The sequence below is a fragment of the Octopus bimaculoides genome, chromosome 4 (assembly GCF_046866305.1).
Source record: "Octopus bimaculoides isolate indiv1 chromosome 4, ASM4686630v1, whole genome shotgun sequence".
Taxonomy (NCBI): Eukaryota; Metazoa; Mollusca; class Cephalopoda; order Octopoda; family Octopodidae; genus Octopus; species Octopus bimaculoides.
Window position 1 is genome coordinate 21,934,395 of NC_142931.1, and position 25,785 is coordinate 21,960,179.

General features: G+C 37.5%; 1 protein-coding gene and 1 non-coding gene across 4 annotated transcripts in view; both read left to right on the plus strand.

The window, feature by feature from the left end:
* Positions 1 to 656: 656 nt before the first annotated feature.
* LOC128251406 (5S ribosomal RNA) lies at positions 657 to 775 on the plus strand. The gene has a single exon (XR_008267117.2). It is a non-coding gene; the product is annotated as a 5S ribosomal RNA (ribosomal RNA).
* A 5,050-nt stretch (positions 776 to 5,825) lies between these two features.
* The window catches only part of LOC106876807 (solute carrier family 49 member 4), a 46,457-nt gene continuing 26,497 nt past the window's right edge, over positions 5,826 to 25,785 (plus strand). Inside the window, exons 1-4 of one of the 3 annotated variants that reach the window (XM_089350489.1) lie at positions 5,836 to 5,971; positions 12,963 to 13,092; positions 20,918 to 21,261; positions 23,898 to 23,988. In XM_089350489.1, the coding sequence (XP_089206615.1) occupies positions 20,937 to 21,261; positions 23,898 to 23,988 (416 nt within the window). In that variant the 5' untranslated portion in view covers positions 5,836 to 5,971; positions 12,963 to 13,092; positions 20,918 to 20,936. Of the gene's footprint in view, positions 5,972 to 12,962; positions 13,093 to 14,878; positions 15,153 to 20,917; positions 21,262 to 23,897; positions 23,989 to 25,785 lie in introns of those variants that run through there. The other 2 variants (XM_089350487.1, XM_014925521.3) reach the window with 2 other exon arrangements.

Consider the following 25,785-nt stretch of genomic DNA (forward strand, 5'->3'; position numbering starts at 1 on the left):
TGACAGAAATAGAGGCGAAACTGTTCACTATTTTGTGCACGAAATGTGAAATGTTTTCTGGTAAAGAACATAGTATCATGACTTATTGGTGTATAATAGGTACTAGGTAAATAAAAACTAGCAATCAATCGGTTTTGGTCTTCTGTGTGTGCGAGTGTGTGTTGGCATGTGTGTGATTGTTGAAGTTGCTCGTGCAAATGAAAAACAATGTGTGTGTGTGCACAACCGTATTTTTCACTGTTCAGCTGAAGAAAATAAATATTAAAGAAATAAAAATTTCATACGGAACTTCCCGAAGAAATAGTTTCATTTCTCGGAGACCAAAACGATTCATTGCCTAAAAACTTAAATGTCCGTAACAATGACTAGGAAAAGTTCATTAAGTCATGATGTAAACGAAATTAAATTGGGCAACGTTTCGGTATTTGTATATGACGGCAACGATGAGTAAATGTTGGTGCGAGTGTGTGCTTAACTGTACAGCTCTGTGAAGAAGATGAGACATAATGTAACAGACTCCCTCATGACAACATAGATTTTTAACGGAAGATTATCTTAAATTGTATGTAAATTTTAAAGAGAATGAACTTATTCTAAAAAAAAAAAGTTTTAGTGTCAGTTTATAGAATAAATACATTAAAATTTACTCCTCTGATGTTTACGGCCATATCACGTTGAAAGCACCGGTTCTCGTCCGATCACCGAAGTTAAGCAACATCGAGCCTAGTTAGTACTTGGATGGGTGACCGCTTGGGAACCCTAGGTGCTGTAAGCATTTTTTTTTTTTTTTTTATAATTAATTTAAACAAATTGAATTTTTACAATATAATATGATAAAACAAAGTGGATTCGATTTACTTTCAATATGAAATACAGAAAGCATACGCAGATTAATCAAAATTCAGCGGGTGGGAACCTCTTGTAAGACTTCTACTTATCCATGAACCTTGTTGACAGTGATGATCGTGCAGCTGAAAAGTTTTCCCGTGAAGATGTTGAAAATAGCTTTCATGTCATGTTCACTGTTGAACAACCATCAACCTGAGAGAACAGGAACAAATAGTGTAAAGCATTCTCTCCCATAATTCAAACGATTTGCATATTCTGTGACTCTATAAAGGGAGATAATAGTCGCGTTAGTTTTTTTTTTTTAATTCATATGCTTGTTCTGGGAACTGGCAGTGAACTATCTCTTTCAGCCTCTGGCATTTGAGATGTTTGTAGGGACTGGACCACTTAGCGCTAAGTTCTTGTCATCGTTTGTAGCTCACCTTACCGAGGTGCCAGCTGATGCCCGTGAGAGCGCTTGTCTTTTCAAACGCCTTCGTCCCGCCATCGCCTGTGGTAATGATGCGGGCTTGCTTCAATAGGTTTCGTTGGATCTAGTGGCGTGTGACCAATTGAAGCACTTGATGCTATGTTTGTCTTTTTCTCTCTTTTTCTTTCCTTTTTTCTTTTCTTGTCTTTCTTTTTTCAAAAAAAATAAATTAAATTAAAGTATCATTCCTTTATTCTTTTACTTGTTTCAGTCATTTGACTGCGGCCATGCTGGAGCACCGCCTTTGATAATATATATATATATATATATATATATATATATATTTATATATATATATAACATGTATATATATATAACATGTATATATATATATATATATATATATATATATATACATGTTTGCCTCCAGTGCTAAACGTACAGTCAGCCATACTAAATCGTCAACGCCTAAACAGCCACGCCCAAGTGTCTCATTTCATATTTAATGCTTGTTTCCGCATTATTTCGCCCAATATGGTCTACGTCTATGCTTCACTGAAAAGCTTTAGAAAGATCACCCAGAATTGTCTGCCGCACATACCAAAATGTTTCGAACCATAATTAGTCATCGAGCTAACGTCTTTTCCTCATCGCATTAATTATTTCAAGTTCACTGTATTAAAAATGATAACAATAATTTAACTATGTATTTCCATGTTCATCTTTGTCTTTGACACATGTCTCAATCTGAGCGAGTTGAAACGACCTGATCCTCAACTTTATCAATAAATTCTAATAATCTACTTTAAACCAATTTCCCTTGATACTAGCATTCTAATTAATTTTTATTCATCTTATCCCTGTTACATTCAGTTCAACAAATCTCTTGTCCAGAGTTGTCTGTCAAAAATCAGATTTGCTTTTCCCTTACTACATTATTTCCACTTTTAATTTATTGAAACTCTTGTACCTCAACACGTTTAATTTTTTTAACTTTGTGATGTTGCTCTTGTCTTTGGTTGATCTAAGCCTTTTTTTCAACTCTGTTTATCTCTCCTCGATACTCGTATAGTTCCGATTAAGTGAAGTTTCCTTTCTTAACACATTAATTTTATTGGCGCTTACTTCATATATTCTAAGACAAGGTGTTGTATGAGAGGTCTTCTTCTACAGTGGTTGTGTTGGGTGGTTGGCTGCGTGTAAATGATGAACAACACTCATGAAAAATTAACAGAAGCTTTATTTGCTGCACATGATATTTTCCCTGTTGGACTTTGAATGGAGGATACAAACGACCATATATATATATATGTAGTAACGCCTTGTCTCGTGCGCATGCGTAGTCATCAATATCCAAGTTTGGCGCCCTTATTCATTCTCTTTCTCGGCCGGCCGGCCATGAGCAAGGTCATGTCAAGCTGTCTCTCCAGCTTTCCAACTCAGGGGACAGCTCACAACAACATTCCGGCGTCTCAGCAACCAAGATTAAAGCTGCCTATTTTCCTCCATAAATAAATATTGTTGTGTTGATAGTTCAGAGTTCTGCGTTACGTTGTTTATTCCGAATTTAATGTACGGAAGTGGGTATACACCTAATGGTGTATAACCACATTTCTTACAAACTGGTGACCCCGACGTGATTCGATTCACACAGTCCTTCTGATATGAATCCGATGTGATTCGTCCATACAGCCAACGTGATCCTGTTCACACAGTTTCACTTAAAAATGGTGACTGAATGCCAGTAATAGACCAACCGTTCTATCAGTCTTTTTCACTACATTTTTTTTTATTTCGTCTGTTTGTCTTCGACAAACCGACTGGTGCGAGGCTAGTGTAGTGAAACTACCTATCGCCATTAGATACAAAACTACTATCCCCATTACATACAAACTATCTTCTCATTTAAATATAAACAAGCGCGGGCGTAGCGGAAAACACATTCCTTGTCATCACGTGACTGATTATTATTAGAAGCGGCAACTTCTTCGAACCGTTCCCGCCAGAACGCAAACTGACCAATCACGGCCCCTAATAAGGTCACGTGATAGAGTATTTTTCTGATGTCCGGTGAGCCTACCATCAACTATAAAATGCTTTAATTCAGCGGCAAAATTCGTCTCGGTTCAGTTTCTCTATAGAGACTGTTCCGTGTACCACACGACCAGCAACATTAACAAGCGCGGTTTTATTTTGACTCTGTTAGAGTGGATGTTTTCCACTCACGATCAACAGACCATCCAGAATGTTCAGTACCAGGTAACAGGTCCCAACTAGCATCCGACGCTCAACTACAGCTCTGCTCACTGACCACAACTTCCTGCGTATTAACATTCTGAATCTCCTTGTATAACTTTTATAGAATATTCAGTACCAGGTAACAGGTCCCAACTAGCATCCAACGCTCAACTACAGCTCTGCTCACTGACCACAACTTCCTGCGTATTAACATTCTATCTCCTTGTGGAATATTTATACGAACTTGTTTTCTCCATCTCAGTGTTTTAAGACTTTTCACAGTCTGTTACAGACACTTTTACTATGTTCTGTGTTCTTTTTCTCACACACACACTCATTCATTTGTTTTTCACTAGATGGCATTTACTGCCCATTTTACTTGCATGTTTTCTTTAATCAATTCATTTGTACATTGCATGCATGTATCTCACAAGTGTACATTCATTTCTTTGATTTTCTTTGTGTGTGTTTGTGCCACATCTTGTGGTTTGTTTCAGTGGCCATCTTGCCTCAGACATCCCTCCAAAATTTCTATTTTCGTGCTTCCACACTCAAGGGGGAGCCATTGTAGTGACGTCATTTGGCGCCAAAATACAGTCGCCATTACTGCGTTTTCATCCACGCATGCGCAGGGAATAGTTCCGGAAGGAACACAGGAAGAGTCTCATGCGCATGCGTGGAATTCAACATCTAAACGTTCCCGCTCAATTCATTCTCTTTCTCGGTCGGCCGGCCATGAGCATGGACGGGTCAAGCTGTCTCTCCAGCACTCCAACTCAGGGGACAGTTCATTCCAACGTCTCAGCAACCAACCCTATTTTCCTCGGTAAATAAATATTGTTGTGTTGATAGTTCAGAGTCGCGTTTCGTTGTGTTTATTCCGAATTAATATAGGAAAGCAGGTGTACACCTAATGGTGTATAACCACTTTCCTAAATATATATATATATGTATATATATATATATATATATATATATATATATATATATATATATATATATATATATATACATTGGAAGAGATAAACTTCGTAGTTTATGACAATATAACTGCTATGTATAGCTCTGTGACTGCAAGTCACAACTGGAGAAATATCGTGATAAATTCATGATGGCAAATCTGTACCATCAGTCTGCTCGGCTGGAAAATGGAAACATGAGTTTGGAGTTGTTAAAACGACTGTTCAGCATTCTGTATCTACAAACAGCTGGTAAATGAGAATGTAGTTGTCACGGCAACTGCCTCAACGTTCAGAAATTAGTGCCAAAAATTCGCTTATTTATAAGCCTCATTAGAAGGTTCTAGAAGGTCGAACCATGTGATGGCTCGGTGCTGATCGGTCAGTTAATCGGCTGCTCACGTGAAATCACTATGACTAAGCAGCAACGCTTACTCGGCTATGCAACGATTCGGTTTTAAATCTGCTACAAAGGTGACAAGTTGTGCAGTGTATGATGTTCATGTCTTTTGAAACGTCAGTCCCACTATAGAATATTATTCTTACATCTGGGACACTGTTGCTGCACATACAGATTTCCTAACTGTATTCAGTAAAGAGCCACCCAAATGATTTGCTTAAAGTTACTCTTAGATACACTCCAGCCTCTGACTCACAAACGCGCTGTTTCCTTACTCATCTTTTTATCGCTACTGTAATGGTTTCTTCTCCTCGGAGCTGGTTAGGTTCATGCCACCCAGGGCCGTCTCAGCAACATTATAGACACTCATGATAGCAAACCGCAGCATACATAGATCAGAATTGAGCCTCTAGACTTGTGAAACCCCTGGACTTATCTCCGTGTGCCCATGCTTTAAGAGATCACCATCACTCAAACATTTCAGTCCTAGTCGACTCTCCCCTTCTCACCCCTGTCGTGTCCCCTTCACTCCAGGTCCACTCTAATTACCCTTATTCGCCAAAATATCAACCGACTGGAATACTCTTCTTGATCATATTTTTGTCGCAGGTGTTCACTAACGAAGTTCGAAAGGAACGTTAATGGTATCAATCTTACCTCCCGAAATCGGCCTGCTAAAGCTATGGGCAATACCTCTTCCTCTAGGTGCAGCAAATAAAAATAAAATAATTTGATATATAAAACGCATGGCTGGAAAGTCTTCGATTGAGATTGACATAACAAGGGTGGGAGGGAGATAAGGTACATGAGATTGATAAAGAAACAAGGAATGACAAGTCAACAAGGCATTCAGCCTAGCTTATTTTTAGTAAGGAAATACATTGGATAATGTAGTATGAGATAATACGCAAAAGACTGATGGCTGGAATGCATTTAATAATTGGCCTAATGAGATTATGAAGGGAGATAAGTTTTAAGACCGGAAATATTATTTTTGAATGTGTTCTCTCCCTGCATAACTTGACGATGTAAATAAATCACATCAAAATTAAATCTATGCTTGGCTAATCGCTAAATTTTACTGTCGCAGTTTTTTTGTTGACATTACAAATGATTGTAAGTTATATATAATTTCTAATATCCTATATGTAACCACTTATTGTTTCATTAACTATTTAAAACTCTAACTTAAATCTTGATCAGTCCTATATTTTGTTTATAAAATGATTGTTTTATTTTATTGATTCTACCGTTTTGTCACATGCATATTTGTCATAACGCTTTGGATCGCCTGCCAACGTGGTCATCGTTATCTTTTGTAATTTCATTCACATTTTAGATATAGGAATATGACATCGACATCATTGAAAGTAACATCATCATCCTACGAAGTTTTCTCGGTGTTTTCAATTCGCTTAATGACCAGGTTTATTATTATAAGTGCATAAATATATTTCGTTTACATCTGAAGTGTAAATATGTATGTTGTTTCAGCATTTCGAATTTTTCAAAAGAAGTAGACATTCCTTTGATCCAGTATTCTACAATAGGGTTCTTTATTTTATCAGTCCCGAGAGGATAAAAGATACAGGTGACGCCTGCAAGATTTGAACTCAGAGCGTTTAGGTTTGTAATTAAATAACGGCTGTATTTTGTGCAACGTCCTCACAATTTCTCCCATCTCCTCGATTTACTAACAATAACAGCCAATATAGTCTTTGATGTAACTGGGACGTCTGCTTGATCAGAGTTGACATATTAGATTACATACAAATGATCAATGAAAATGTTTGGATTAGAATGAAATGGATTGGTATAATCGATAAAGCTTCAGACAAAATACCCGGAGTATTTAATTTAGCTCTCGCCGAAATCAACTTTGCATTTCATTTTTCCGAGGCCTTTAAAATATGATACTAAATACTAGAGTGGATTACTGGAATGCGTTTTTAACAAGAAGCTCTATAGCTATAAAGGAAAGAAAAAACAAGGAAAGTCATTTAGGTCAATCACAGTAAACATTACTAGTAATGAAAATCGATTACAATGTACAACGCTTTCTTTCACAACATAAAGTGGGTTCGAATCCCACAGAAAGCTTTCGACTTTTTTTTCCACGGACGGCTATTTTTTTTAACCTATTATTCTACACACTTTTATTTATACCATTATCTACTCCAAGGAGTCTACTGAAGATGGGAACAAGCAATGGCACACAAAGTTTTATAGCCTTAACTTTGGAGAGCAGAACTTCGCAGGATAGAATTCCTGATCCAAATAGTTTACTGTCCTACTGAGCACATCCGAACTTAAGCTATATTTCTTTAAGTTTCTAAATTTTTTTAATATAAAATATCTTCCAATTCTCATTGGTAAGAACAAAGCTTCTTAAATGATGAAGAAAATGTTAAGTGTTGCATGTTGCTTTGATAAAATGGTTAGCATGTTTGTCATGTTCACAGATGTGGGTTTGGATCCCACAGGCAGCTTTCAACTTTTTTTTCCATCTAAGTGATGAAGATCACTTACCATGTCTAGTGTCTAGCCTCAGGGCTTTTATGAATGACCAAACAATGACACCAGTTATGATGGAGAAGAGGATCTTGAAGAACTGTGAGAAGTTCCTGATTAGGGCTTGCATGAGTTTCAAACCAATTGAGTTCAGCCCTCTTGTATCTAAGAAAAGCAGAGTTAGCAGCAAGTTTGATTTCTATGTTGGTAGCATATATATTCCAGCCATCTCCAAGAAACCAGTGAAGAGCCTGAAGACACAACACCCATGTGGCTAAGTAAGAATTAGAATCTTGGATATTCACAGTGGAGAAATAAGGCATGAATTTACCAGTATGGTATCCTCCCCCAGATCCTTTGGACATTCTTGATATATCCACAGGAGCAGGTTTTGAGAAGAAAATCAGCAGGTTCCTGTGGAAATGGCTGCAACTTCCTCAGAGTTGAATCAGTATCACCCTGTGTAGACATAATAAGTTGAAGATGCTATCTTATCATCAACTTGAAAGAAGAATTTATGGTTAACTGTGCTGGGGAAGTACTGCAATACTGAGACTTCAGGCTGGTATTGAGTTCAAGGTAGGATGGGAATGGAGAACAGTTGGGGTTGTACTTTGTGGAAAGGCAGCACAACACTTCACTATCACAAAGTGCAAGGAAATGACAGGAATTTACTGATCCAGAATGAGGTGCAAGAGTTAGATGAGAAGAAGCAAGCCAGCAAGTGTTAAGATGTAGTACCAAGGAGCCTGCTTAAGATGGGAACAAGCAATGGCATATAATGTCTCATGGCCCTAACTTTGGAAAGCAGAGCTTCATTGGATAAAATTCCTGATCCAGGCAGTTTAGTGTCCTACTGAGTACATCCAAACTTGTTCTGGTGGAGAAATGGGGAATCATTAGTTTGCCAGTTATGCTTCAGGAGAGGGACTCTGGAGATCATCCTCAGTAGCTATCTAGAAGTCATGGGCAAGGGGTGTCACTGCTGGAGGCAAGACCAGTTCATGAAGGTTGAAGCACACACCATTCACAGTGGGGTTAACCATTGCATGCATTCTGTCCTATGACAAGGTTGATGTGAAGATAATGCCAGCTACCAGATCCACCTTCCTGGGCCTACTATCAATGGTGCAAAACTGAAAGTTGACTTGTAGGAGTGATTGAGATTCCCAAAAACTGTTGCCTCAAAATTGCTAAGGCTGGATATTGCACTGATTTTGGAAGCATCGAAACAGGTGATTCTGTTAGAACTCTCCATTTTTTGGAGGATCATACTGAGAATACAATTGACAGGAAGAGAATATAATATGCTAAGCTGGTGGTGTTACATTAAAGAAATGGGTTGGCTAGTAAGGTGTGACCCACTGAAGTGGGATGTACGCACGCACGCACCTATATAATGGGGCTCTTTCAGTTGCTGTATACAAAATTCACTTAGAAGAGTGGGATTGAACATGTAATGTGAAATTGAATTTCTTAATTACACAGTGCCTATGACTTTGGTTGATTATAAAAAAAAAAATATTCAAAACCCTTAAATGATTTAGTAAAATGAATAACTTTAAGTGGCAGCAGTATTAGAGCATCAAATTGAAAGCCTTGTGATATTTCTTCTGGTTTTCTGTGCTCTGAGTTTAAAACTCATTGAAGTCAGCTTTGCCTTTAATCCTTTTAAGGTTGATAAATGAAATACAAGTTCAATATAATGGATCTTGCTCTGTATTTTGAATTCAAATTCAACTTTCCATTGTTGACCTTATCAGGACCTATGTTTAACCATGATTAGTTTCCTATGTTAAATAGGGCAACACATCATTTGGAGTAACATCTTTGTTGCTATCAGTAAAAGAAGTGGATTCTGTACAAAGAGAGTAAATGTTAGCACAAAGATTAAAATAGCTGTGTCATTGTTTTTTGGAATATGAATTAACAAAATGTTCTTATCTAAAATTTATAATTGGAGGTTATAATTTGAATACAAACACTTGAAAGTGAGACATTTTATAAAATATAACCAGATGCTGTTTAAGGTAGATTGGTATCAAAAGTTTTCAATCTAATTATTCCAGTCATTTGAAATATGGGTCAATTCTGTTTTCAAACTCAACTGATTTGCTGTGTAAGTGATTCAGCATTAATTGCACCTGGAATAAATTAAGCTTTTAGTGTAAACCTTTATTTCAAGTTAGTACAGTTGTCACAGAAAGGCCATCTCATTGTTTTTAGGGTTTCAGGTTATTCAATATGACTAGATTAGATAAACAAAGAAAATCTACTTATAAACTAGCAGTAGTGCCAAATACACACATCACACACATGTAAAATTACATAACAAATATATAATACTAGCAGAGGCACCCGGCGTTGCTCGGGAATGAAATTGTTGCTTATATACTTGAAGAAAAAAAAGGCAAAATATGCTGTATAGAAATTTGAGGACATTCTGTAGAGGGACTCTCAGATGAATGATGGCTGGGCGCCTCTCATGAATGGGGAAAATTGAAGATGTTCCAAAAAGCCTCATTGGTACTTGGAAACTTTTACGAAAATTAAAATGGGGATCGTTGCCAGTGCCCCTGGACTGGCTCTTGTGCGGGTGGCACATAAAATACACCATTTCGAGCGTGGCCGTTGCCAGTACCGCCTGACTGGCCTTCGTGCGGGTGACACGTAAAAGCACCCACTACACTCTCTGAGTGGTTGGCGTTAGGAAGGGCATCCAGCTGTAGAAACTCTGCCAAATTAGATTGGAGCCTGGTGTTGCCACCCGGTTTCACCAGTCCTCAGTCAAATCGTCCAACCCATGCTAGCATGGAAAGCGGACGTTAAACGATGATGATGATGATGATGATTAAATGAAAAAATGATTTACGTGAATATCCTCAGAAGAGTAATTGAAATAAATGGCGATTGTGGAGCTCCCCCCCCACGCATGCACGCACGCGCGCACGCATACACACGTGTGTCTTTGTAAGACACACTCACACACAAAATAGAAAGTGAAACTTTTTGCGGTTGTTACGTCAATACCGGAAGTTGACATTGAGGAACCTTTTTAAAGAAGTGAATCTTAAATATAAAGCAATATTATTTATTTTTAATTAAAAAAATCAAATGAAGAGCCTAAGATTTATCCGAGGTCAAATTATTCATGCATTACAAGTATGGAAGCATTTGGTGAAGTCGATTTCATGTGAAAAGCGATTACACACACATCTCTGTTTTATATATAGTATAGCTGCCAAATTAGATTGGAGCCTGGTGTTGTCAAATCGTCCAACCCATGCTAGCATGGAAAGCGGACGTTAAACGATGATGATGATGATGATGATGATGATAGATATATTATGATATGATATGGCATATCATATTATATCAGTCTACTCTGTGGAGTGGTTGGTGTTAGGAAGGGCATCTAATCATAAAACCCCTGCCAAAACAGACACAATAGCCTGGGGTAGTCTTCTCCTTGGCCAGCTCCTGTCAGCTGTCCTACCCATGCCTGCATGAAAGACGGATATTAAATGATGATGATAATGATGATGATGATGGCATTTCTTTGTGTCTGAAGATCATGAGGAAGTGCAGCAAGCCCTTAAGTGACAATATAAATCAATCCTTGAATGACAGGCTCTGGTGCACTTGGAGCAAATACGTAGGCTTTGGTCAGATGTGGGGGCCATGATGATGACTCTTTTCTTCTTTGGCATTTCTCATCTGCCACAATTGCTCTGGACTTCTCAGTGTTGCTTGTAGCAGTCTGGATGCAATCTTATTTCTTTATTGCCCACAAGGGGCTAAACATAGAGGGGACAAACAAGGACAGACAAAGGGATTAAGTCGGTCCCAGTGCGTAACTGGTACTTTGTTTATCGACCCCGAAAGGATGAAAGGCAAAGTCGACCTCGGCGGAATTTGAACTCAGAGCGTAGCGCCAGACGAAATACCGCCAAGCATTTCGCCCGGCGTGCTAACGTTTCTGCCAGTCTGGATGCAATCTTGCAACACTCTGTGTTGTGACTCCCTTCTCACCCTATCAAAGAACATGGTAAACAAAAATACACCCACACGCACACCACCACCACCGCCACCACCAATACTATCAACAGCATCATTGTCGTCATCAAAATCATCATTTTATATCTGCTTACTGTATACACAGTAAAGGGGTTGGCTTTAAGAAAGCATCCACCCATAGAAACCATGCCAAAGCAAACACTGTAGCATGATGCAGTCTTTTGATCCATTGAATCCCTTAATATTTCCCTGCTCATGCCTGTGTGGAATATGGATGTTGTTTTATTGATGATGATAATGATGATGGTGGAAGACTATATTGTCCAGTATGATGTGATTTGTGAGAGATTTGGCTCCTGTTCCTAGCAAATTGAGAAATAACATAGTGGCTCTCTCATGACTCATATCTTGAACTGTCTTCCATCTGAAACATGAGAAAATAATATTAAATTCTAACATGAGCACAACACCTCAAATTTCGAGGAATGGGTATAGTTGGTCACATCTACCCCAGCACTTGAATGGTATTTATTTTACTGACCCCACCAGAAGGGTGAATTGCAAAGTTGACCCAACAGGATTGGAACTAAATTTGTAAATGGATGTAACTAAACACCACAAGGCATTTACTGATTCCATCAATTTACTATCCTCAAATAAAGATGACAATTATTATTCATTGCCTAATATGTTTTTTTTTTTTCATTATCACATTCCTTTTTTACTTACCTTATAAATATAGCATGTGTGTTTTAAGACTATTTTATCTGTTGAAGCAAATAGGATTTGTACCGCATGTAAGATCTAAAGGCAGGCCTCCATCAGCCATAGTTGACTTTGTGATTGCTTCTCTAAACATGAGCCTGGGAAAGCATTACTTTGTAGAAGATTAGCAGTTGCCTATGCATACAAATCTCCCCTACCCGTGCCACTGATGTTTACCAATAGAGAGGCACAAGGCTGATTCAGCTTGTCACCAGTATCATCACAGGTATCAGAACACAAAGAGCTAGAATGGATATTGTAAAGTGTCTTGTCTGATGCTCTAACATGTCTTTTTAAGCCACTGACTTTGGAAGGCTGGAAGACAAAGTTGACTTCAGTGGTATTTAACCCTTTTGTTACCGAATTATGTTGAGATGCTCTGTGTTTCTTTCAATTAATTGTAAATGTAACAAAGAATTTAGTAAAATAACTTAGTTGTCATTAAGCTAGTGATGGGACGATAAATTGCAACTAAGGTCTGATGGAAGATTTTAATTCAGAACTTTTGAAAACAAGACATTTGTACTACAGAACCAGAGCCAGTTTCAGCTGGGTTGGTAACGTAAGAGTTAACTCAGTGTGTAGAGAATCAGAACAGATGCTACTAAATAATCTATCGAATGTTTAGATGACTCTGCCAATTTGCTTTAGTAATTTCTATAAATATTAAGATAAAAAAAAAGCAAGCAAACACTGAGGTATTTTCTACTTTAAAACTGATAATTAAGTATGGGTTGAACATTGAACATATTTAGTGTAGACCTATTTGTGATCCCACTTCTAGTGATCACCTCTTGTGATTGTCATTTTTCAGATGGACAACAGTTCAAGATATGAGTCATGATTGCATAGTTTATCCAATATAAAGTATGGACATACAAGAGGTATTATGGGATCACATCTAGGCTCACAGAGAAAGTAAATTTCATAAGTGGAAGATGCACGTGAGTATTTTGTGATAAGAATTCATGTGAAATAAAAATCCCTCTGATACTCAGGAGGCTCACTAGAAGTAGTTGATAAATAGCGTTTGATGGCACCTGTGCCCAGCGTCGCCTTCCTGGCACTTGTGCCGGTGGCACGTGTAAAGACATTCGAGCGAGATCGTTGCCAGTGCCGCTGGACTAGCTCCTGTGCAGGTGGCCTGTAAAATACACCATTTTGAGCGTGGCCGTTGCCAGTTCTGTCTGACTGGCCTTCATGCCAGTGGTACGTAAAAGCACCCGCTACACTCTCGGAGTGGTTGGCGTTATGAAGGGCATCCAGCTGTAGAAACTCTGCCAAATCAGATTGGAGCCTGGTGTAGCCATCTGGTTCACCAGTCCTCAGTCAAATCGTCCAACCCATGCTAGCATGGAAGGCGGACGTTAAACGATGATGATGATGATAACCTTATTGTTAGTGGAGTTGGATGTACTGGAAGCATAGTATACTTGCTTTAAATGGATAAAGTAATATTATAATTTAGGTAAATGTTCTCTTTTCCTCAAATGCATTAGCATTTCAAATTAGCATTAATGCTCTCTGCATTGAATATATTAATCCCTATTTAACTGTCCCTCAATAGGATTCAACAAAGCAACTTCTGTTCCCTCAATCAACCTAATCAACCTATTCATTGCAGAAAGCCAAACTTTCATTGAAGTCTGTTATCTTAAGTTCAAATTCTTTCTTCTTTATTGTCATCGTCATCATCATCATCATTATCATTTTACCTCTGTTTTCCATGCTGCCATGGAACAACATTATTCTCAGTATTTAGTGTTTTATTTTCTGAGTTCAAATTCCACTGGGGTCGACTTTGCCTTTCATCCTTTCGGGGTCGATAAATTAAGTACCTGTTGTGTACTGGTGTCGATCAAATTGACTGGCCCCTCTCGCCCAAAATTCCGGGCCTTGTGCCTAGAGTAGAAAGGAGTATTTAGTGTTTTATGTTTTGAGTTCAAATTCTGCCAAGGTCGACTTTGCCTTTCGAGTATTTAGTGTTTCAATTGTAGTTATTATTATTGCTTATTACTTACATATATTGTTGCAACTTTCACTAGTTATATATATTAATTTGTATATGTTCTCATGTATGTGATGATATCTGTACCCATGTAAAAGAATGTTGTCAATTGATAAAACCATTATCATATTAGTCAATCATATTTTCAGATAAAATCTATGTAGGTGAAAAATACGAACAACTTGAATGAGGAAGCCTTTATGTGATCACTCTATGCTAGAAATAGAAGCCAAATCTCTTTTAAATCATACCACTGTACCTTTAAAAAAGACATATGAGATGATCATGGATGGGACACTTTTGCTTATAGGTGAGGGCTGTCTTCGGATTAAGCAATAACAGCAAATCTCAGCACTTCAGAGTAATGTGGATTGCAAGAAGGATATAAGTTATTTAGCTTGTAGTGAGTACCTCATAGTGATATATTTATGGTATCCTTGTGATTTGAATATAAATCCTCAAACTGACAGTTTGCTTTTGTCAACTGCCATCTAACACGAGACAGACTTGCATCAAGCTACATCATCTCATTTGCACCAGTCAACTTGTGCACCTACTTCATCAACAGACATACATCTTCTGGTACAACAAACCATTAATCCACCTGGCTTTAGCAGACATGCCTGTTATCATCTATTGCCTCAATTGGCAACATCATCCACTTTCTGATCAAATAACTAGTGCAGTGATTTATTCAAATTAAGTGTAATCTGTTGATAAAAATCCTACTTTATCAACAGACTACATCAGCAATTTTATAAGTAATCAGTGACTCAGTCCGATGCTTTATTCATAAATAATGCTGTTAAGAAGAGCTGATGTGGAAGAAAAATATCGCAGTGGAATTTCCTTGGAGGCAGAGCTTACCAACTGGTATTAGTACCAGTAGTTGTCAGGTATGCAGCCCAACCCAGAGAAGCAGGGTTATGACTTGCAGCCCAACCCAGAGAAGCAGGGCTATGAATTGCAGCCCAGAGATGTAGTACTTCAGAAAAGGTATTAGTAGTCGCAGTAATTTTGATTATTGTCATAGTGGTAGTAGTTACAGCAAACATAGCAGCAATGGACAGTAGTCATTCATAAGGATAGCAAAACAGCTGTCAAACCCTCAATTCAGTAACCCAGATGTTGCCATATTAAGTAGTGACCAGCTTAATGATCACAGCAATAACTTGTAGAGCTGTTGCTGGACTATTCTGTACTCACCTAACTACCTTTTGCCAATAATCTAAATACTTGTCTTTACATAACAAACAGCTTTTTTATAATTGATGCTAAACCTTTCTCTTATATGTCTACTTTCTTCCTCACACTGCACAGATGCACAATATAAAGACAGGCATACACTGATATTTCCATGCATACACGCATATATATATATATATATATATATAACGTGAGAGAGTTAGGGGTTGGGGGTTCAACCCACTAAGGGATAGTATCTATCCAGTATACTGCTGGGAGGGTACCCAATTATTGCTACACTAGTGCTATACTAAGTGCAATCAATGGGAGCGGGTAAAAGTGGAGGTTTTACCCCAAATTTGTATAACAATAAGAAAATGGAGGATAATATGCTGAACCCAACTACTTGCAGACGATGTGTCCCGTTGAATTCATTAATTTAATTCATAGCAAAAGTGACAAAAAAAGAAAGAAAAAGAAAGAAAGAACCAAAGCACAGGTGTCTATGGCAGACTATGTTATTTTGCCAACCTGGTTTACATATAGAAGTACAAAGTACATAAGGAGTTAGATGATAAACAATTCCTTATGTACTTTGTACTTCTATATTGGCAAAATAACATAGTCTGCCATAGACACCTGTGCTTTGGTTCTTTCTTTCTTTTTTTGTCATTTTTGCTATGAATTAAATTAATGAATTCAACGGGACACATCGTCTGCAAGTAGTTGGGTTCAGCATATTATCCTCCATTTTCTAATTGTTATATATATATATATATATATATATATATATATATATGATTATCATCATTTAAAGTTTACTTTACATGCTTGCATGGGTGAAACAAAGCTTGTTGAGGCAGGTAAGAGTTGACAAGAAGGGCTACCAGTCATAGAAAATCTGCCTTCATAAACTCTGTTAATGCATGCAAGCATGGGAAAATGGATGTGCTGCGGCTGCTGCTGATAGGTTTCTGTCAATTTCCACTTACCAAAGCCACTCACAGGATTTTGATTGACCCAGGGCTATGGTAGAAGACACTTGTGCGAATGTCATGTAGCGGGACTGAACCTGAGACCATGAGGTTGGGAAGTGAGTTTCAGAACCATACAGCCATTCCTACTCATTAAAAAAAATTTTTTGAATACCCTTAGAGGGATTTTTTTGCCTATTTGTTATTTGCATTATCTCAGCTGATCAAATTTTATCAACTTCCTATATTACATATGTGAGACCCTACCATAGTGTATCTAGAATGACATTATCTAATGCAGGGGTTTTCAAACTTTTTGACTTGCGGACCCCTTTATATTTCAGGCTTTACCTTTATAAACGCTTATGAAATTTATACATAAATATTTGCTTAAAATAACATTTATTTTTACATTTATTTATTTAACAGTATTTAATAAACAGGTTTATTGTCAATTAAAAGATTTCGATTAAAAAACATGTATAAAATCAAATTGCCCATAAAAAGTATTTGCTGTCCATGGACCCCCTGTCTTCTCCTTGCAGACCCCCTTGCAGATCCACGGACCACAGTTTGAAAATCCCTGATCTAATGTGCCCTTGCTTTTTTGTAAAATAACAGGAATTTGTTATCTGAAAAGATTTTGGCTAGTATTTCTTGCAGTTAGAGCAGCCACATAAAACCCCTTTCATTCTTTTGCTGTTGTAGATATATGTTGACATCTCTGTATTGTTAATCTCTAAACATGATTATGTCATATATATATTTAGTTACTAAAATATTTATCTCATGATTTTTTTGTTTTGCTATAATTTGTTATTCTGTTGTTAGTTTTACAGTTACATTTCCCTATGAAACTGTAAACAAATCTGTTTAATACTTGTGCAATTTCTTCAGCATTTTAATTACTACTATTGTTTTAGTAGTCTTAGGCGCAGGAGTGGCTGTGTGGTAAGTAGCTTGCTTACCAACCACATGGTTCCGGGTTCAGTCCCACTGCGTGGCACCTTGGGCAAGTGTCTTCTACTATAGCCTCGGGCCGACCAAAGCCTTGTGAGTGGATTTGGTAGACTGAAACTGAAAGAAGCCCGTCGTATATATGTATATATATATGTATGTGTGTGTCTGTGTTTGTCCCCCCCCCCCCCCAACATCGCTTGACAACCGATGGTGGTTTGTTTACGTCCCCGTAACTTAGCGGTTTGGCAAAAGAGACCAATAGAATAAGTACTAGGCTTCCAAAGAATAAGTCCTGGGGTCGATTTGCTCGACTAAAAGGCAGTGCTCCAGCATGGCCACAGTCAAATGACTGAAACAAGTAAAAGAGTAAAAGAGTACTTTCACTGCACAACAAAGTGCAACTCTATGCTTAATGGACACGTGCACTATGTTCTTTCTGTGTTGATGTCTGTTGTATCAATTGAAAGTACTCTATGTAATATATATTGTGGTGTTAGTAGAGCTATATTTTATTGCTTTTGTTATTTGATCTTCTTTAGCCTGCAGTCTTTTCTGTATATGGTACGAGTAAATCTTTTATGTATTTGTCTGCCTCTTTTAAAATTATTCCTAAAATACCTGTTACTATAAGGACTGTTTCTACTTTCAATCACATTCTGTTTATCTCACTTTCAAGATCTTTATATTTGAAGTGTTTTTCCATTTTGTTTTGAGATGCATTATCATCTGTTAGGATTGATACTTTGATCAAGAGATAGTACCTTTCCTATTGGTCTATGGCAACAACATCTGTCAGTTTGCCTTTATCTCCTTTTTTCTATGAATTGAAATATGAGTATGGTTACTTTGTCATTCTGGCAAATCCTAGACTATAGTCATTTTGTCATTTACTACTATTGATATTTTATGCATGTTGAGTATATGTAACTGTCTGCATCTTATTGAATCATTCCCAAAGCATTGAATATTATAGATATTGTTTCTGTTTTGACTTACCACATTTTGGTTATTTCTAGATCATGAAATTTGGATAGTTTTTCCATTTCTTTTAAAAATGTATTTTCCATCGGTTATAATTGGTAAATCATTTGTGACAATAACATTTGGCTGATATAGCTTCATCCCAAAAGTATGATCATTTTTGTCATTCTCTGATACCTTTTCTGGTGTGTATTTGTACCACCACTTTTTCTGTGAGTTTGTTTTTGTAATGTACTGGGTTTACCTTTTCCACAGATTCCCTCCACAATAAGAAATCAATGTATGTGTGTGTGTGTGTGTGTGTGTGTGTGTGTGTGTGTGTGTGTGTGTCTTCTGTTTTTAATCATTTAAATTCTTCCTCTGAAGAAGGAGCTGGTTTCTAACAAAGATACAAAACAACATCTTTGGAATGTAGATGACAAAAACAATGTCACATTTTAAACCTGAGAAAAGTCTTGCATAGTTTTGCCATTCTGCTTACAGATCGTATTTGTAATGTGTGAATTAGTTGGTTGATTTCTTTTTCTGAAAATCCAAGTTTATCCAGACTGACAGTTAGGCATAAGAGGTTGAAAATTAATTGGGAGTCTTTTAGATGGTTTATTTTTAAAGGCTTAATCAGTTTCACAGATTTTTCTGATTTTCAAAAGTTAAGTGAGATAGAAAGACATGGAGTTATGCTGCAGCTGTCTTGCTTCTGACTGGAGTTTGAAAATTCTCTCATTTTCATGGAGAGAACATGGTCAAATTAATATCTGTTTAGGATACAATTTGATTGACAGAGGATAGCTTAGAAATTTTTGTATGTCTGCATTAATGCCATGTGACAATGTTTTGCTGTAAGTTAAGGCTAATATAGTTGAGTAAAATATTTAATGACAGTTTCAAATAATCAAGACTCTCTAAATTTAATGTCTTGTAATAGAGTGGGCAGGAGTTGTTTATGTGTAGACACATCGCTAGATATATTCACTCAACTGTGTCATCCTTAATTTGCAGTGCAAAAAATATTGTCACATAAGAAGACCCATCAAGCCAAGTGAGACTGTAGTTGTGGCTGATATCGGTGTTTTGTAACTGGTGGTACATAAAAAGTACCCACTACACTCTTGAAGAGGTTGACATTTGGAAGGGCATTCAGCCATAGAAACTGTGCCAAATCAGATTGGAACTTGGTGTAGCTCCCTAGCTTACCAGTTTTCAGTTAAACCATCCAACCCATGTCAGCATGGAAAACGGATGTTAAATGATGATGATGATGATGACATTAACTTACAGTGTGAAACTTACAAAAATTCCTGAGCCTAATCACTTGACCATCCTCTGTTAATCATATTGTATACTTGGTTGGCACTCCGTCGGTTACGACGTCGAGGGTTCCAGTTGATCCGATCAACGGAACAGCCTGCTCGTGAAATTAACGTGCAAGTGGCTGAGCACTCCACAGACACGTGTACCCTTAACATAGTTCTCGGGGAGATTCAGCATGACACAAAGTGTGACAAGGCTGGCCCTTTGAATTACAGGCACAACAGAAACAGGAAGTAAGAGTGAGAGAAAGTTGTGGTGAAAGAGTACAGCAGGGTTCGCCACCATCCCCTGCCGGAGCCTCATGGAACTTTTAGGTGTTTTCGCTCAATAAACACTCACAACGCCCGGTCTGGGAATCGAAACTGCGATCCTATGACTGCAAGTCCGCTGCCCTAACCACTGGACCATTGTGCCTCCACTAAATTGTATACTAAACAGATACTAATTTGAACCATGTTTGCGCCATAAAAACAAGAGAAGTTTCAAACTCCGGTCAGAAGCAAGACAATTGTGGCATCGCTGCATCTCTTTCTATCTCACTTAACTTTTGAAAATCAGAAAAAATCTTTGAAACCAGTTAAGCATTTAAAAATAAACCATCTTAAAGACACCCAGTGCATTTTCAACTTCTTTATTCTATATTTCTGCCTGTGTGGAATAAAATGACTTCCTTTTCTCTCTCTCTCTCTCCCCTTCCCCCTCTCTCTGCACACACACATATATATAGTCACTATCTAACCCATGCCAGTATGGAGAATCGATGTTAAATGATGATAATACATGTATATATACATATGTCTGTATGTATGTATTTATATATGTATACGTGTGTGTATATATGTGTGAGTATGTTTGTGTTTCCTTCTCTTGACTTTGTGTTATTATTGTAAATGAATGTCATTTGTTAATAATATTCTGTAAAGATATATCTGACCATAGGGAAATGTTATTTTGCTTAGAAATAAGTAAGGGTTGGTGAGAGTAAGGGCATCCAGCTGTAGAAAATCTGATTGACCCATGCAAACACGAGAAAGTGGATATTAAAACACTGAGGAAGATGTTAGATCTTGTAATCTCTCTAGCAGCTGATACCTCCTTGTATTCATGACCTATATAATTTGATTCCTTCTTGTATTCATGGTCTATATAATCTTTCACTGATTGATTTTGGGTGGTGTATTCTTAAGGAAGGCAATATTTTTCTTGCTTTGCTGTATAATCTTATTGTTATTTCATTTAACTTCTGATTGAAAATATTTATTACTGTAGCTTATTGCTAGAACAGCTCGACAAACTACTACCACCACTGCTGCTGCTTTCACCACTACTATGTTTTTTCTTTGCATTTAGAGTCTCAAAGCTATTCCTGATGGATAAAGAAAGTCGGAGTCTTGTGCAAGAGGAAAATTCTGTATGTAATTATGAAAGCAACCATGCTGATACTCCAAGAACATCTTCCATTGATGAAAATCAACAAAGCTTCAAAGTCTATAAGAGACGGTGGTACATTCTTTTTCTGTTTGCATTTTTTGCATTTACCCAGTCTCTCCACTGGAATACTTGGCCTCCTATTGCTCAAACAACTAATGAATTGTTTGGTTGGACAGTTAGCAATGTTGCTTTACTCACTAACTGGGGACCAATCACATATACTCTTTGTGCTTTACCTATATCTTGGGTGATAGAAACCAAAGGTAATATATTACTGTTGTAATTATATTTTCAATTTTGTTTTGTAATGGCTTGATAGGCCATAGAGGATCATAAAAATGGTGCATAAATCCTAATGCTAGTTTATTACAGGTAACATTATCAAAATGTCTGGAACTAATTAATCACAAGTAGGTGAACTGAAGTATATAGACTGGCGCTCCATCAGTTATTATGATGAGGGTTCCAGTTGATCCGATCAACAAATCAGCCTGTTTGTGAAATTAATGTGCAAGTGGCTGAGCACTCCACAGACATGCGTACCCTTAACATAGTTTTCAGGGAGATTCAGCATGACACATAATAGGACAAAGCTGGCCCTTTGAGATACAGGTACTACTCATGTTTGCCAGGTGAGTGAACTAGAGTAATGTGAAATAAAGTGCACTGCTGATTTTTGAACTCATGACCTTACGGTAGTGATCTAAATACCCAAGCCACTAAGCCATGTGCCTTTACTTGAAGCATATAAAGACAAAAATAAATAACACAATCTTTTCGTTTGATGCTCCACTTATTCTTCCATGCAATACCCTAATGTGTTGGCACTCCGTCGCTTATGATGTCGAGGGTTCCAGTTGATCCGATCAACGGAACAGCCTGCTCGTGAAATTAACGTGCAAGTGGCTGAGCACTCCACAGACACGTGTACCCTTAACTTAGTTCTCGGGGATATTCAGCGTGACACAGTGTGACAAGGCTGACCCTTTGAATTACAGGCACAACAGAAACAGGAAGTAAGAATGAGAGAAAGTTGTGGTGGAAGAGTACAGCAGGGTTCGCCACCATCCCCTGCCGGAGCCTCGTGGAGCTTTAGGTGTTTTCGCTCAATAAGCACTCACAACGCCAGGTCTGGGAATCGAAACCGCAATCCTATGACTGCGAGTTGCTGCCCTAACCACTAGGCCATTGCACCTCCACAATACCCTAATAATACAGCTGATAGTAATGATTGCTAAGAAATGCATCAAGTTCACAAATTCTGAAGGAGTGGGTATAATTGATCTGACTGACTTCAGCACTTCAGCATTTACTTTATTAAGTGTGTTATTTGGGGACTTAAAGAAATGCCTGTGGCAGACCTGATCTCTCATCACATTATTCGGTCAATCAAATATACTTTGTCTACTCAGCCACTTCACTGTCATTGTTATCATCATTATCATCATTATTTGACATCCATAATCTGGCTTGGGTTAGATAGTTTGACTGGAGCTGGTGAGCCAGAGAGCTATACCAGACTCCATTGTCTGCTTTGGCTTGGCTTCTACAGCTGGATGCCCTTCCTAATGTCTATCACTTTACAGAGTGTACTGGGTACTTTTAATGTGGCACCAACATTGGTGGGATTACCAAGTAACTTGCAAGACAAAGACCCTTGACTGGGAGTGGAAGTAGTATTGAGGGAAGTGGCTTTGTGTCAGTTGAAAGGTTAAAGTATAATAGAGGAATAGTAAAAGGTGTCTTGCTATAAAGGAGATACTTGGCTACCCCAGCTGGAAGAGAAAGGAGAGAAAAGAGAAATAAAGTTAGAGAGTAAGATAGGCAGACAGAGTGATAGAGGGTTGCATATCTTCATTCTGCTTTCTTCTCTTCACTCAATAGAAAGTCATATCGTCAACTTTGCCTTGTATCTTCTGAAGCTTGATAAAATGAGTACTAGCCCTGGTTGGTGGACTCACTGAATTAATAGAATATAAATAGGATATCTTGCAGTAGTTATTCCATCTTTTTTTTGCATTTTGATGGGCTTACCTGTGTGGTTAGACTTAACTTGTCACCTGTATTAACTCTGCCACCTGGTCCTTAAGTACCTTTAGCAGAGTCCAGTCTATTGCAAGGATTCAGGTCAGGTCTCCAATTTGAGGATCCCTTGCTCCCTCCCACCAATCTTAGAGGCACTGTAAAGAATTATGAGCATTGCTCTTTCTCTTGATTTAGCAATAAAATAAAATAAAATAAAAATTTCTAGAAGGGGCCTTCAATAAAAACTATCAAGCCAGTCTTCTGAAAGTTTGTTGATTTTTAATAAAGGTTTGTATCTCTGAAAATATCCTTGTTACCAGTTTATTGTTTACACCAGAGGCTGGCAAATTTCTTTTATCATTGACCCTCTTCATAACTTATTGACTCCAATCATGTAAATTTCTAAATTAAAATTAAAAGACCACATAAGTAATAAGAAATTTTTTGATTTAAACTCAATAATTCCTTCGTTTTTTTATGTCATTGCTACTTTTTAATAAGAAATATTTAAAGAAATTTAATGAAAATACTTGATGAAATCAATAAAAATCAATAAAAATACAGTTTTAATATATTGATATAGTTGGAGTATCAACCCCTTGATATAGTTGAAGTATCAATCCACATAGACCCCCACACCCAAGGGTCAATAATAACTACTTTGCTAGCTACTGGTTTACACTGTCTCTTTTTGCTTTCGTTTGGACTGTTTCTCAGAAGAGTGTTTTTACCAATTTATTTGAATTTCTACTCAATTCATACCATATGATCTATCTTCTTGCTGATTAATGTTACACAAATTATCTAATCTCTGCTTAAAATATTTCTAACATTTTAATTAATATTTAAAAATTTCTCCTTGTATTTTTTTAAGGACTCCGGACAACATGTCTCATCACTTCTTTATCTCTTTTCCTTGGATCTGGTATCAGAAGCATCACATTAAAGACCCCATACATTTATTGGTAAATCATTTTCTTTCAATTGTTTGTCCAATACTTACTCTAAAAGCTGTGCAGGTTGTGCAAGCCATAAACGAGAATTCTGCCAGGAAGGTTACAAATTGTAGTGAATTTAGTGAGGAATTTAGTATACAGGTTGATGTTTCACAAGGGTTCTGTTTTCAGGTACCACCTGCTATTTATTATAATTTTTATGACTACAAAAAGAGTTTTGGATTGATTATTTTTTGTGTGTGTGTATGTGGGGAGGTGGTGTGGCATGAGAATTCTGATTTTTCATAGGTTTTCATAGCAAAAGAGTTGTAACAAAATCCTATAATCCTGAAGCACAGACTACAATCCAAAACACTGAAGGTACTCCTAGTAAAGACCAATGTTCTAATTAATAGGAAAAAATCTCATCTCATAAATAGCCTTTGGGTATTCAATGCGTATAATGGGTTCACAAAAGGTAGAATGGGATCCTCCGGCTGGCTGACAGAGAAACAACACTCTAGGAGTAATTAACAGTGGGAGTGTCCATAAAATGAAGTCTGTGACTTACTGGAGGTTGTTGTAGGGAAAGCTTAGTAACTAGGGTAAGCAAAGGGTAGAACAATTACAGAAACTGTTGCTTCTTTGTGGCAAGAAGTATTCTGTAGAAAGTATGAATATAAATATGGTGTATGGTAGTGTGACATGAGCATAAAATATGGGAGATTCATTCATTCGTTATCATCATCATTTTAACATCCACTTTCCCATGTTTGTATGGATCAGATGAAATTTGTTGAGACAGGTTTTCTATGACCGGATGCTCTTGCTGTCACTACCCCTCACCTGTTTCTAAGTAAAGTAATATTTTCTTGTGACCAGACCTGTTTCACACAATATTGGAACTGAACAACATTGCTTTATAATAATCCTGCTCATTTACAACTATGGCACAATGTCAAGACAAGGCCCCTGCCCATGTGTTAACATCATCCATCCATCCATCCATCCACATACATACATACATATGTGTGTGGGGGGCTGTGTGGTTATGAAGTTTGCTTCTCAGCCACACAATTTTGGGTTCACTCTCAGTGCGTATCACCTTGGGTACCTGTCTTCTACTATAGCTGCAATCTGACAAAAACCTTGTGAATGGATTTGATAGACAAAAACTGAAAATACCTATTGTGAATGTGTGTCTGTGTGTGTGTGTATATGTGTGTGTGTGTGTGTGTGCAGCATTGTATCTCCTTGTCTTGACAATGTGTGGTAGGTATAAATAAGTCATACACACAGTGTCATTCATTTCCAATATTCTGTATAAACATGTCTGGCCATGGAAAAATATCACCTTGCTTGGAAACAAGTGATGGTTGACAACAAAAAGGGCATCTGACCATAGAAATTTGCCTCAATAAACTGTGTCTGATCTGTGCAAGCATAGAAAAGTGAATGTTAAAATGTTTGATGTACCATGTGCTGTTAATTGAAGGGAGTCGTAGTATAGGAAGAGCAGACAATACATGGGAAGAAGTGAGGTCAGATTTGGGTGTCATGTCTCTCGGAAAAGAGACTAAAAATTATGAGGGTTTGATATATTGTGTATGGTAGAATCAGCCACCCTAGCACGAAAGGAATAGGAATTTAAAATGATTAAGACATACATAACCTTATTTTGGAATTAAACTTAGTGCAGTGAAAGGGAAAAGCTTGGTCTGCAATATCTGCTCATTAGTCACTAGTGGGGCCAAAAGTGTAAAGTATTGTCTGAGTGCACGGTGTTCTAAATCACCAGTGATGGTCTTGCTTGGTTACAAATGAACA